At 44.2% G+C, this 13,056-nt stretch overlaps 1 protein-coding gene across 1 annotated transcript in view; it reads left to right on the forward strand.

The window, feature by feature from the left end:
• Window positions 1-1,486: 1,486 nt before the first annotated feature.
• Window positions 1,487-13,056, forward strand: part of man1a1 (mannosidase, alpha, class 1A, member 1) — a gene marked incomplete at both ends in the record, with an annotated part of 154,930 nt that continues 143,360 nt past the window's right edge. The window contains one exon of the mRNA XM_083899187.1: window positions 1,487-2,014. Within this exon, the coding sequence (XP_083755313.1) occupies window positions 1,487-2,014 (528 nt within the window). The remainder of the gene's footprint in view (window positions 2,015-13,056) is intronic.

Genomic DNA, 13,056 nt, shown 5'->3' on the forward strand with positions numbered 1-13,056 from the left:
CATAAAGGTATTAAATTATTATTTAATGTTCTACATTTTTCAGGAAATACAGTTAGAGAAGTTGTATTAAAATAGTTGACGATCAATTCAGCAATTGATTAATAGTTGATTAGTCCGACTCAAGTCCCACTCTAGTCTGACTCCAGTCCGACTCCAGTTCAACTCCAGTCCGACTTCAGTCCAACTCCAGTCCCACTCCAGTCCAACTCCAGTCCCACTCCAGTCTAACTCCAGTTCAACTCCAGTCTGACTCCAGTCCAACTCCAGTGCGACTCCAGTCCCACTACATTCCTAATCCAGTCCTACTCCAGTACTACTCCAGTCCTAATCCAGTCCTACTGTAGTCCGACTCCAGTCCAATCCAGTCCAACTCTAGTGCTACTCCAGTCCCACTCCAGTCCAACTCCAGTCCCACTCCAGTCCCACTCCAGTCCAACTCCAGTCCCAATCCAGTCTAACTCCAGTGCTACTCCAGTCCCACTCCAGTCCAAATCCAGTCCCACTCCAGTCCAACTCCAGTCCCAATCCAGTCCCAATCCAGTCCCACTCCAGTCCCACTCCAGTCTTACTTCAGTCCAACTCCAGTCCCACTCCAGTCCAACTCCAGTCCCACTCCAGTCCAACTCCAGTCTTGCAGCGCTAGCTCTCACATAGCTGTTTGTTACACTTAATTCCACCATTTTTACATTCAGAACGTAAATTATTTATTGTTGTTATTATTTTTGTAAGACTGTCAAAATATTTAACGTACAAACTGCCAAGACACGGGGCTTGTGAGATGACATTAAAACTTTTATTTTTTTTCAAAAGTCAGAGGCTTTTATTTTGAAAGCCAGGTTGAAAGGAAGTGCTGCTGCTCTCATGTTTCGCTTCTTGTAAATGTGTTTTTTCGACAATGTACTTTCCATTTTTCAGTCAGAATCGTGTTATTTATTTATTTTAAATAAATATATATATATATACGTATATGAATATAATAAGGACCAACGACAATAACCAAATTCAGGATTTTTCAAAGTGCTCGTCAGCGCTTTCACCGGCTTTATACCCCGGGTCTTAGACCGACACGCCCCACGCCCCCCCCCCCTCTTGCGGCTCCCACCAATCACAGAGCAGTACGCGGTCGAGCGTGATGACGCAGTGCGTTGCCACGCCCCCCTCCGCGGCGCTGCTTCCTGTGTGCGAGCGGTTGGGCTCGCTGTGCCCGCTCCGCTCCGCTCTGTGTTGCGGAGACTCTCCGGTATGGACAGCAGCCGTTTGCCCCGCAACTTTTCCACGGAGGTTTCGTCGCTCTTCTGCCGCGTTTGACACCCGTGTTTCACCCGTGTTTTCTCCCACCCCCCCCCCCCCACGCCGCCGCCGCCGGATATGGATTTGTAAACGGAATACGCCGGAAACAGAGTGAACTTCGCGGGTCTCTGTGTGTCATTTTTAGTTGTTTTTAGTTGTTCGGAAGGAAGAAGCGAGAGAGAGAGAAGGGGGGAAAATGCCAGTCGCAACTCTTCTGCCTTTCACCGCGACTCCGAGTAGGAAGTCGGTCAGTCCGACCTCCTTCAGGTTGACGGAGAAATTCATTTTATTATTAGTCTTTAGCGCTTTTATAACTCTTTGTTTCGGGGCCATTTTCTTCCTGCCGGACTCGTCCAAGCTGCTCAGCGGAGTTTTCTTCCACTCCGCCGCGGTGGAGACCAACACCGGTCCGGACAGCGGCGGCGGCGACTCGGGTTCGGCCGCGAACAGCAACAACAACGACGACCGGGTCCTGGCCAAGATCAAGAAGGACCACGAGAAGGCGCTGCTCGAGGCCAAGGATACCCTGCAGAAGCGGCCCGACGAGATCAAGCAGGACATTCTCAACGAGAAGGCGAAACTTCCGAGGGAGGTCGTCGCGGGTAAAGGTTTGAAGGATGGCGGCGACCGTTTGCCCTTCGTCAAGTACCACCGCCCGCCGGGGGCCACCGGACACGAGCCCGCGGACCCAGAAGCGAAGGAGCGACGGAGCAAAGTCAAAGAGGTAAGGCACTAATCTGTGGAGCTCACGCGCTCCAGCCCCCAGCCACAGCAACCAAACCCCGTTGTGATTCTGTCATGTTTTTACTCTTACTCCCTTTTTCTCTCTCTTACGCTAAACGATCGAAATGTTTTAAAGTGTGCACAAGAACCGCAAACACCTCCCGCACAATTCGGCTCACGTGTAACACGAGAACGAAGGACGAGGACGGAAAAAAAAAGGGTCCGATTTGAACTTTACAAACCGCCGTTTACGGAGCGGACAGATGTGGCAACGCGAACACCAAACTTGGGTCCTTTGGGATCTGGGCCGTTTCTCAGTGGCTCTTTTCCCAGCCGAATTTGGCAGAATAGCGTGTAGTATTCGGCCACATGTTTTTTAAAGCCACGCTGTGAGGTCGGTGTTCAGCTGCCCGGGTGTGTTAACTCTGTTTTTGGCTGTTTTTTTCCAACGGAGTTCGGCGTGACGGTTACGCGTAATTGAATAGCAATCAGCGCCTGGGGGGGCAAAGGAAAGCAGGAATGCACCCAGGATTCACCGCCCCCCGGCTGGGGTAGATCTACCTGTCCTGCAGGTTTTTTCCACTACCCACCATGAAAACATTCAATTAAATCATGCCCACTTTGCCCCATTTTTAGCCTTTAAACACCCCAATGGCACCCATATTTACAGCCTGCACCACAGTTGGTCACAGTGGGATGGGCCATTGTAGTGGAAAGGAGCAATTTCATGCTTAATTTGTCCACCTGACTTATAGAAATGTGTCTAATTGGAGTAAAAGTCAACCCTGATATGTATTTACATAGAAGTGGGTACAATAGTGCAATCTTAATAATAATAATGGGTAAACAAGTGCAATAATCTTCCTCCTTGTTTGTTTACATCTTTGTTTTCCCTGTTTTTCCCTTTAAGTTTTGCACCGTCCTTCTGCCGCCATTTAATATCATATTTTTTTTATAATAACAAGTCATGCATTTCAACGGAAACGCCTGTGTCTCGTGACCCGTGTCGTCCTCTCCACTCAGGGCGATGATAAACACCGACGGGCACCACACGTCTATTGCTATTATTGTGTCGTGTAGGGAACGAGCGTGAAGTCTCAGAGGAGGTTTCTCCCCGTGCTTGGTGATGCCCGTGTGCAGCAGCAGCAGCAGTCTGCTGCTATGATCCAACCTCCTCCTCCTCCTCCTCCGTCTTCTTTTTTTGGGAATTAAAATAATCACCATTGCAGTTATTATTGTTCTAGCGCGTTCGATCGATCAGATATCTGTGTAGGATATATGTGACTCCACAGAAACCTACCCCTGAGTCGTCACTGTGGGGATTTAAGACGCTTTTTTAAAAGTCTGACCTCGATTCCAGAAAGTTTCATTGTGTTTGTGTTTACCACGGAGACGTCTTCCCTCAAGCTCTTCTGTTTGTGTTCGTGTCAAACTCGACACCTGAAGGGTGTGATTTTTGAAAACAGTGACAGCTAAGTTTTGCTAAGTGTGTTTATCAAGCGCGGCTCGCAGTAATCCGTGTTTAATAACGTGTAGGTTCCCTTTAAATGCTGCTGAACGGATGATGGTTGTAGAATAATGGCCTCAGATTGGCCCTAACGTTGTTTGTTTTATAAAGATTGTAGTGACTGTGACTCGGGCTATTGTTTCTTTCAAAATGTGCCTGCATTTCGACCCGTATCTCTTGCATTTTCTTATCCAAACGGTGTCAAAGTAGGCACCGGACACGCTGATGCCTTTAGTTAAAGCCACCTGTTTTGACAGTTATGCCGCTAAACAGCTAAACGCGGCTTCCTTGCAACCAAAAAGCATCAATTTAGCAGAATCACCTGCTTCGGGTCCTTTCAGAATCCAGACGACCACCTCGTAGAGGACGGTTTGCGTCGTTGTTCCTGCGTGGCAGCTGTTCGCGTCGTGCAACAAACCGCAGCGTTGTCGGAAAAAAGGTTTTTTTTGCCAACCGACAACTTAACGAACCCTGAGGTTTTATCGTCCGCGTCTAACGATTGAAAAATGTTGATCGATGCCCGCCCCTCCCTCCGAACCCTCAAAAATAATGATGTTCTCAAATGTCTTATTTGGTCCACAGACCAAAAATAATTCAGTTTTTATTATCCTTTTGTTATACGGAGCAAAGAAAGTGCCGATTGTTCACCGCGAGAAGTAATTAACACTATAAAAGAGGAAGATTTATATTTGATGTCCTCTCAGCTCGGCTTAACTCGTGTCATACGTGTAAATCACACTTAATTACATGCTAATTCTTTTTAGCCTCAAGTGGTGATTAAGTTCGGGCAGGGTCCTGGTTTGATTCGGTACGGTATGGTGCGCGTTTTTTTAGCCTTTATGTCGTAGAATAGCACCAAAACAAACGCCTCCAGTTGTTCGGTTCTTTGGCGGCTTTTCCTCGGGCTACCAGAGTAAAATGGTACGTCACCTTCCTCGCGATCGGTGTTAATATCTTGGTGAGACAAACCACAACAAGCCCCAAACCGAGCAGGGGGGAAAAGCTGCTGGATGTCCTCCTTTGTTGTCTGTTGTGCTGTAACAGGGGGGAAAAAGCTGCTGGATGTCCTCCTTTGTTTATGTCGTAGAATAGCACCAAAATAAACAGCTCCAATTTTTCCGGCCTTTGGCGCCCTTCCCTTGGGCTACCAGGGTAAAATGGTAGGCTACGGGCTACGAGCTATGGGCTACGAGCTAGTCCGGCTCCACCTTAAAAAAACGTCACTCCCTTGCGATCAGTGCAAATATCCCCTGCTTGACGTCTTGTTGAGACAAATAGCCTCAAACCGAGCAGGGGAAAAAAGCTTCTGGATGTCCTCCTTTGTTGTCTGTTGCGTTGTTGTCTGTACAATGTGACGACATGCCACCAAGTAAAGGTGTGACTGAATACTCTACCATTACTTTACCCTTACCCTACCATTTTTATGGTCTTTGGCGCCCTTCCCTTGGACAACCAGGGTAAAATGGTAGGCTACAAGCTACGGGCTACGAGCTAGACAGGCTCCACCTAAAAAACGTCTGATCAATGTGACGACATGCCACCAAGTAAAGGTGTGATCGAATACTTTACCATTCCAAACTGTACCCTACCACGACACATGGCGAGAATGTAACCGACTAGTGTTGGAACGCTTAAAATATAGTATTACTGTACCCTACCATACCATTTTTCTGGCTTTTGGCGCCCTTTCCTTGGGCTACCAGGGTAAAATGGTACGCTACGAGCTACGAGCTAGTCCGGCTCCACCTAAAAAAACGTCACTCCCTTGCGATCGGTGCAAATATCCCAAGCTTGACGTCTTGTTGACACAAACGGCCTCAAAAAGCTGCTGGATGGCCTCCTGTGTTGTCTGTTGTGTTGTAACAGGGAGAAAAAAGCTGCTGGATGTCCTCCTTTGTTGTCTGTTGTGGTACAGTCTGTACGACGTGACGTCACACGACGGAAAAACGCAAGCCTGACCAAATACTTTACCATTCCAAACTGTCCCCATAGTGGGAATGTACCCCGCTAGTCTCGGAACACTTAAAAATAAATAAATAAACGCGGTCCTCGGATAAGCTACGACATCTCGCCAGTCATCGGGGTGATTAGCGTTCGCCTCGTGGCTTCTGCGGCAGCAGATATCCGTCATACTTTAAACATTCAACACTTGTCTGTTCTTCAGAGAGTAAGAAGACGAAGAAAAACTCAAGGCTACAAAAGTACGTCGTGGCCTTGCCGGTAGAAACCTGTGAGCTAACTATTGACCCGACAGCGTTGTTTATGCGTCACGCGACCTGAGAGGAGTCATCACAGGTGACTTTTCCAGTCGTTTTAACCTGCTCGCGGCCATCGGTTTGGACCCCGTGAGCCGTAACGTGAGCAGACGCCTGCCGATGCGTCCTGATTTGATTGCAGATACGAGGCTGCGGGCATATGGAAAGTACAATTTGGGTGATGCCGATGCTGCTGCTGCTGCGATTAGATTACCCCTCGTAAAATATGCTGCTCCTCCTTGTTTTTTTTATTGACGAGTTTCAACATGCTGTTACTCCCCCCCCCCCCCACACAAACAGAACAACACATAATGTTATCTTAGCAAACGTTTGGTTCCCATTTATTCCCCCTCGCGTTTTATGCTTTTTGGCGTCAGTACTTTATTGCGACATCTTTAATGAATCTCTTATGGAGCGCGTTCGTCGTAGCGCTTGTTATTTCTAGTGTCGTTGTTGTAAAATAGGGTGTTGTTTTTTTTGCAGAGGAGTTTAAGGAGAAGTGAAAACATTGCGACTAGTAATGGCTGATGATTACTTTGCTGAATTTATTTATTTTTTGTTCCTTAATGGGATTTACAATCCTGGAGGCCTCGCTCTGTTGTTTCCAGATTAGGATTAGGGATGTTTTAAATCAAAAAAGGATCTGTTGATTGTCGTCCTTGCCTGGTGCACACAGTGATGATGGTGATGGGAGTAAAAAAAAGGGCTCTTTTTAATCACTTTTATTGTATTTTATGCCTTATTATTGTTGCTTTTATTGTATTGTGAGGATATTCATCCAAGACAAACTTCCTTATAGGACAATAAAGGAAAAATACTGTTTAATTGATGGTTGAAATATGCCTATAACACGTCACACAGCCAAATTTATTTGGCTAATAGTGCCAAAATGACAAAAATATACTCCATTTATTGCCAGTTATATGAAATATTTGACTTCAGAGGCCGGACATGATGGCATAAATTGAAATTTCCCAATAATAGACTTGCTGTTTTGCAAGGAACTGGATTTTCCTGGACCGGAATATATGGGCTGAAATATGTGCCGCCAGAAATTGAATTTGAATCATTTATATTTTAATTTGAATCACTAAACTTGAATATTTACATTAAAAAAAAGTGAATTTGAATCATTTATATTTGAATTTGAATCGCTAAACTTGAATAATTGCATTAAAAAAAGTGAATTTGAATCATTTATATTTGAATTTGAATCGCTAAACTTGAACAATTGCATTAAAAAAGTGAATTTGAATCACGTAATTGGAATTTGTATTGTTTAATTTCAATTCTTGCATTGAAAAAATTGAATCTGAATAGTATAATTTGAAATTGAATTATTCAAATGCAACACTCCATATATCTTCGCATTCAGTTCTCACAATTGAAATTCAGTTCTCAAAATTCAGATTCCAATCACTGCACAGAACAATAAGAAAGATATATGGAGTGTTGAATTTGAAAAATTCAATTTCAAATTATGCTTTTCAGATTCAGTTTTTCAATGCAATAATTCAAATGAAGCAATACAATTTCAAAGTATGTGATTCAAATTCAGTTTTTTTTAACGCAATTATTCAAGTTTAGCAATTCAAATTCAAATATAAATAAATGATTCAAATTCAGTTTCTGGTGGCACATATTTCAGCCCATAGGAATAACCTTTGTTGTTGGGAAAATTGAGGTTTTACAGCTGGGCAGCTCAAACACAACATCCCATCTTGACCTCTGCCGACCTGGTCTTACCGTCCTTGGATCATTTTGACCATAAAGTCCTCGGGAACGCGTTCTTCTTCCTCGTGTTATATCCGTGGGATGCGCTCTACGGTGTCAGCGGGTGAGCGTTGTGTTTGTGACGGCCAGAGGACTCGGAGCGACCCCGGTTAAACTAAACGCCGTGTTGTGAGCGACCGCCGCAGCTCCGCAATCAGCTCAAATGTGTTTTGTCTGCGTCACAAATCAGAGTTCTCTGTGGAGAAAGCCCTCCGTCGCTCTGCCTTCTCCCCTCGCTGCCTCCGCCGCGGACGAGGCGGGCGGTAATAAGGAAAACCGCGGCCGCCAAACTCGGGCAAAATCAAGGCGAGATTGGACAGACGAGGGACTCCGCGGCGGCCGTGTTACCCCGACACGGTCGACCACTTTTGTGCCCAGAGGGTAAAAAAAACATCACATGCTGGAGTTTATTGGAATGAATGTGTCTTGATTTTGAAGTGATTTTTGGCCAAACAGGCATCAGAAACAGAAACGTGATCAGGGAACAAGAGAGTTCACTTGTTACCAGGGCTGCAGCTAATGATGATTCATTGATTGTTTTTCTTGCCCTAAAAATAGCAACAGAAAACAGCGATAGGACAACGTGTGCTTAATTTAATCCCACACTCGATTGCCTGTATTATAAAACCAGTCTGTAAAAACTCGGGAAAAAGACATATATTTTTAATAGGGGTGGGAATCTTTGACTATCTCACGATTCGATTCCGATTTTGGGGGCTAGGATTCGCTTAAAAAAATAGATTTTCGATTCAAAACGATCTGATTTGATGTATTAATTGCATAGGTAACAAAGGTAAAAGTACCTCTTCGTTCAAGGCGTTAATGGTGCACGTTAACGTATGTCATGTTTCCATGGCGACTGGCCCGGAAAAAGACCCGCGTGACGTCATGTTTACGTCACTCCAGATTGTTAAAATTAATCTCTAAAGTAACGCTAAACTTTAACAAGGCACAAATACTCAGTACACAGCTACGCTGGTTATCTGTAGCGCTGCTTTTTTTCCCTTTAATAAACAGACCGCCCCAGTTCGACTGTAGGTGCGCTAACCGGCGCTAATGTAGCTAGCGCAGCTTACTGGTAAACGGTGCCTGGACTCCGGTGCCGCGGTACGACACTCGTACCCTTAAGCGCCAAAAATGTCCCACTGAAACCCATTCAAACTGCACTAGCTGATCGACGACGGGGAAAAGGCGCGCGTGACGTCGCGTTTACGTGACTTTAGATTGTTAAAATGAGTCTTTAAAGTAACGCTAAACTTTAAAAAACAGAGGCACACATACGCAGTACACAGGTACGCTGGTTATTTGTAGCGCTGCTCTTTCATTTAATAAGCAGGCCGCTTCAGTTCGACTGTAGATGTGCTAACGACGCTAAAGTAGCTAACGGAGCTAACCGGCAAACTGTGCCTGGACTCCGGTGTCGTGGCACGTAAAGATTACGTCACGCGGGTCTTTTTCCGGTAAGTCGTCATGGAAACGCATCATGCGTTAACACGTGCGTTAACCGCCGCTAACTGCCGTTAGCGCGCTAACGTGCCCAGCGCTGGTTTAAACGTGATTTTCTTTGTGTCTACATTTGCGAAAATTACAAAACTAACAATAGAAGCGATGGGGAAAAAAAGGAAAATAATTTCACTTGCTGCCCCCTGGTGGCTGGTTGCGGTATAAGTTGCTCAAACTCGCACAAACCCAGTAAGTAAGCACACCCCTAATTTTTTAACGATTTTGACATGGAAACGCATCTTATTCTCATATTTGAGAGCCTCGTTGGCCCGTTTTTTTCCTCTCGTCATCCACAGAAACTGCACTGCAAATTTGGGAAAATTGGGATCCACCTTGTCGCGCTCGCGTCAGGTGTCAGCGCGATGCCACGTCTCCATTTCAAAAAGCTCTGCGTGAATAGCACTTGTTTTGCATTTGTGTTCTCGCGTATATCTTACCCCAACACTAAAATCCCTGCCCTCGGGGGTTACCTGAGATAACACGATCCCGGGTGGGTGTCGCATCAGAATGGGCGTACGCGGCTCGGTTTAAGTTTACAGAAAAACACAGGCGTCGGTCGCCCTAAGCCCTGAGATACTGGAAATGTTATTATGGAAGAGAAGAAGAAGACGACGGACCGCGGCGTCGAGCGTGCTTCTCGGTCGATGAGGGAATCCTGCAGGAGATGATATCTTTATCCGTGTCAAATGCAACTGCTCCGTTCTTAATCTTCACTGACAACAATGGTGTTTTTTTTCCGAAATCTAAAGTAACACAGCGTAATCAATATGGTCTTTATAGCCGGAGACTCCCTGGATCTGCTGGAGATTGACAACTGTACGCACAGGGATTAGTAACAGAAAACTCAACCCTGTGCTGCTGTGTCCTGTTTGTTGTTGTTGTTGTTGTTGTTGTGAAATATGCAGATGAGTTTTAAAGGAGCAGCTGAGCAGCCATACGGACAGTTGGTGTGCGGTTCAGATCCCTGTCGTAAAAGGACTAGCTGTGTTGACACCTCCTTCCTTATGGAATGCAGAATATGCACAGGGGGGAAAAAGAACTGTACGCAACTTATGGCTCAACAGTTAATCGGAATTTTATCGGTTATTTGTTCTGCGGACAAAAACGAAGATATTCGAGAACATCGTCATTTCCAGGTTTGACAAACGCTGATCAACTTTTTCCGACGAATCGTTAAAATAATCAACGGATTCATCGATTGCGATATTAATCGCGAGTTGCAGTTCCAAACGGAACGTACCATAACTTGTACACCCCTTAAATCACGACCGTGGAGGTCATAATCTATGTTTACGAGAAAAATGTTCCCTCTTCTTCTTCCAATCGTAATTTTACTTTCTATACGCGTACGTTTACAAATCTTCGTAAACATAGCTATAGAAGACTCTGCCCTCTAGTGGTGGGGTGAGGAGCACCCTCTTCTTCTTATTATTCTAACAATGATAATTTAATTTTCTATACACCTACGTTTTTACGAATCTCTTCGTAAACATAGTTATAGAAGACTCTGCCCTCTAGCGGTGGGAGTAAGTAGCACAGGCTTTTTATTTTTCTGCTTCCAATGTTAATTTCATTTTCTACGTTTACGAATCTTTTTCGTAAACATCATTATAGAAGACTATGCCCTCTAGTGGTGGGGTAAGGAGCACCTTCTTCTTCTTCCAACGATAATTTCATTATCTATACAAGTACATTTACGAATTTTTTTCGTAAACATCGTTATAGAAGACTCTGCCCTCTATTGGTGGGGTAAGAAGCACACTCTTTTTCTTCTTCTTCTTCCAATGACAATTTCATTGTCTATACACGTACGTTTACGAATCTTTTCGTAAACATAGCTATAGCAGACTCTGCCCTCTAGTGGTGGGGTAAGAAGCACCTTCTTCTTCTTCCAATGGTAATTTCATTTTCTCTTTGTGTACGTTTACGAATTACTTTTCGTAAACATAGTTGTAGAAGACTCTGCCCTCTAGTGGTGGGGTAAGAAGCACGCTCTTTTTCTTGTTCTTGTTCTTGTTCTTACAATGATAATTTCATTTTCTATACACCTACGGTTTTTACGAGTCTTTTCGTAAACATAGCTATAGACGACTCCGCCCTCTAGTGGCGGGGGTAAGAAGCACACTCAAATCCCTACATTCAGATGATGTACGGTTTAAAAACCTGGAATGTTTTTATTACCCCGTTCAAAGCCTAGAAGTCTATTGAGGAAACATGAGATATCGCAAAGTTTAATCTCCCTTCACTTCTTACGTCTTCTGACTCGTCGACGCGGCTGTCATGTCCTCCCTCGCTCGTCTCCTCGCTCGTCTCCTCTCCCCTCGTGTCCTCTTCATCCTGTCTTTGTTGTAACTCGTCTCCTCGCTTCGCTCCCTCTCTCCTGACTCTGCTGTCTTCAGGTTTCAGCTCAGTCGTTTTTTGTTTTTTTTTGCCCACTCACAACACTCTTATTTTTTCTTCTTCTTCTTCTTCTTTTCCAATGTGCTTTTGTGCATCTGTGTGTGTGTGTGTGTGTGTGTGTGTGTGTGTGTGTGTGTGTACTCCTGCTTTGCCAACCTCAAGAGCCTGAAATAAAATCCTCTGTTTCTCTGTCTCTTTCTCTGAGCCGTCTTGGCAGCGTATAAGTCCTATTTCTGTATCGACCGTTTGAACTAATTGCCTCTGGTTCCCTGGTCCTGCTTCTTTTCATGGACGGAGTCTACACGTGTGTGTGTGTGTGTGCGTGTGTGTGTGTGTGTGTCAGATAAAGTTTCTGATACCCCCACAGGTGCTCTGTACGATTGTCTCATGCTTGTAACTGTATATAAAGAGCTTCCTCTATAGGTACTTGTGTGTATACATTAAGGCACTTGTTGTCGACAAAGAGCTGCTTTCAGGTGACCCGACAATAGAAGCTCTGTTCATTTTCTAAAGATTGTTTTGGCAAAAAAGCTGCATTTTTACGTGAAAGTAGGAAAGAGCCCAGTGCATTCAGAGATGTTTGAGTAGAATAAAGCTTTTCATCGTTTAAATCGCGACTAACTACTTCACTTGAACCCAACCTGAGCCCGATGAAGTCACATTAACTGGCCCAGAGTGTCTCAAAGGGCTTTAAGTGTTCAAACAGGAAACATGGACCGATATTGATATCAAAAACTCATACCGATATTAGTCCGATACAGTAATTTTAGTCCCATTTATGAACAAAAACATGACTCTGCTAATTTTTAGTCACATTTTTACAGCCTGGTATATATGATTTTTGGATTGCATCAGATTTTGTATCCAATTGACCGATATTGGACCGATACCGACTGATACCAATTCCCATCCCGATGATAAAGCAATGTCATGAAAGCATTACATTAAGTTGGCCGGATCGGTCTATGTGACAGAACTCAAATTGAAAAACATTCTGTTCGAGGCCAGGAACCTGTAACATCTGATGTCCCGATATATCGGACGTGCTTGGGCCAATAACCGATACCGATATTTTGCACAAACTAAGTAACATAAAAAAATGAGTCGCTAGAGAATGGCATAAGCATAGAAGTCAAGACGGTAGCAGAATATTCAGCCATTTGTCATATCGGAGATCTGGGCGGTATCCGATTTTATACATTTTAAAGCCAATATCGGCGAATACTGATATCGTGCTGAAAATATTGAACATTCTATAAAACTGGGAAATTATACAGTAGATTTATACGTCCATTGGTAATGAAAATATAGAATATGAAAATAGTTAGTAGGTAGTAGTCGGTTCTAACGTTGACTTTTTTAGGCTTTTTTGCCGATATCGATGTTGATATATCTCGGGTACCGATATCGATGTTGTTGCAGATGGAGATTTCAATTTTCTTCCAAACGCCGAAATAAATAATGGTTGGAGACAATTTGCCAGCATAAACGCCAAGAAGCTAGCTTGTTTAGCCGTTATCCAATAATAATACGTTTTGAAGCCAATATTGGCCGATACCGAAATCATACCAATAATATCATTGTGTATTTTTGGCCATTTCGTAA

This window comes from Microchirus variegatus, assembly GCF_963457635.1.
Source record: "Microchirus variegatus genome assembly, chromosome: 12".
Lineage (NCBI taxonomy): Eukaryota > Metazoa > Chordata > Actinopteri > Pleuronectiformes > Soleidae > Microchirus > Microchirus variegatus.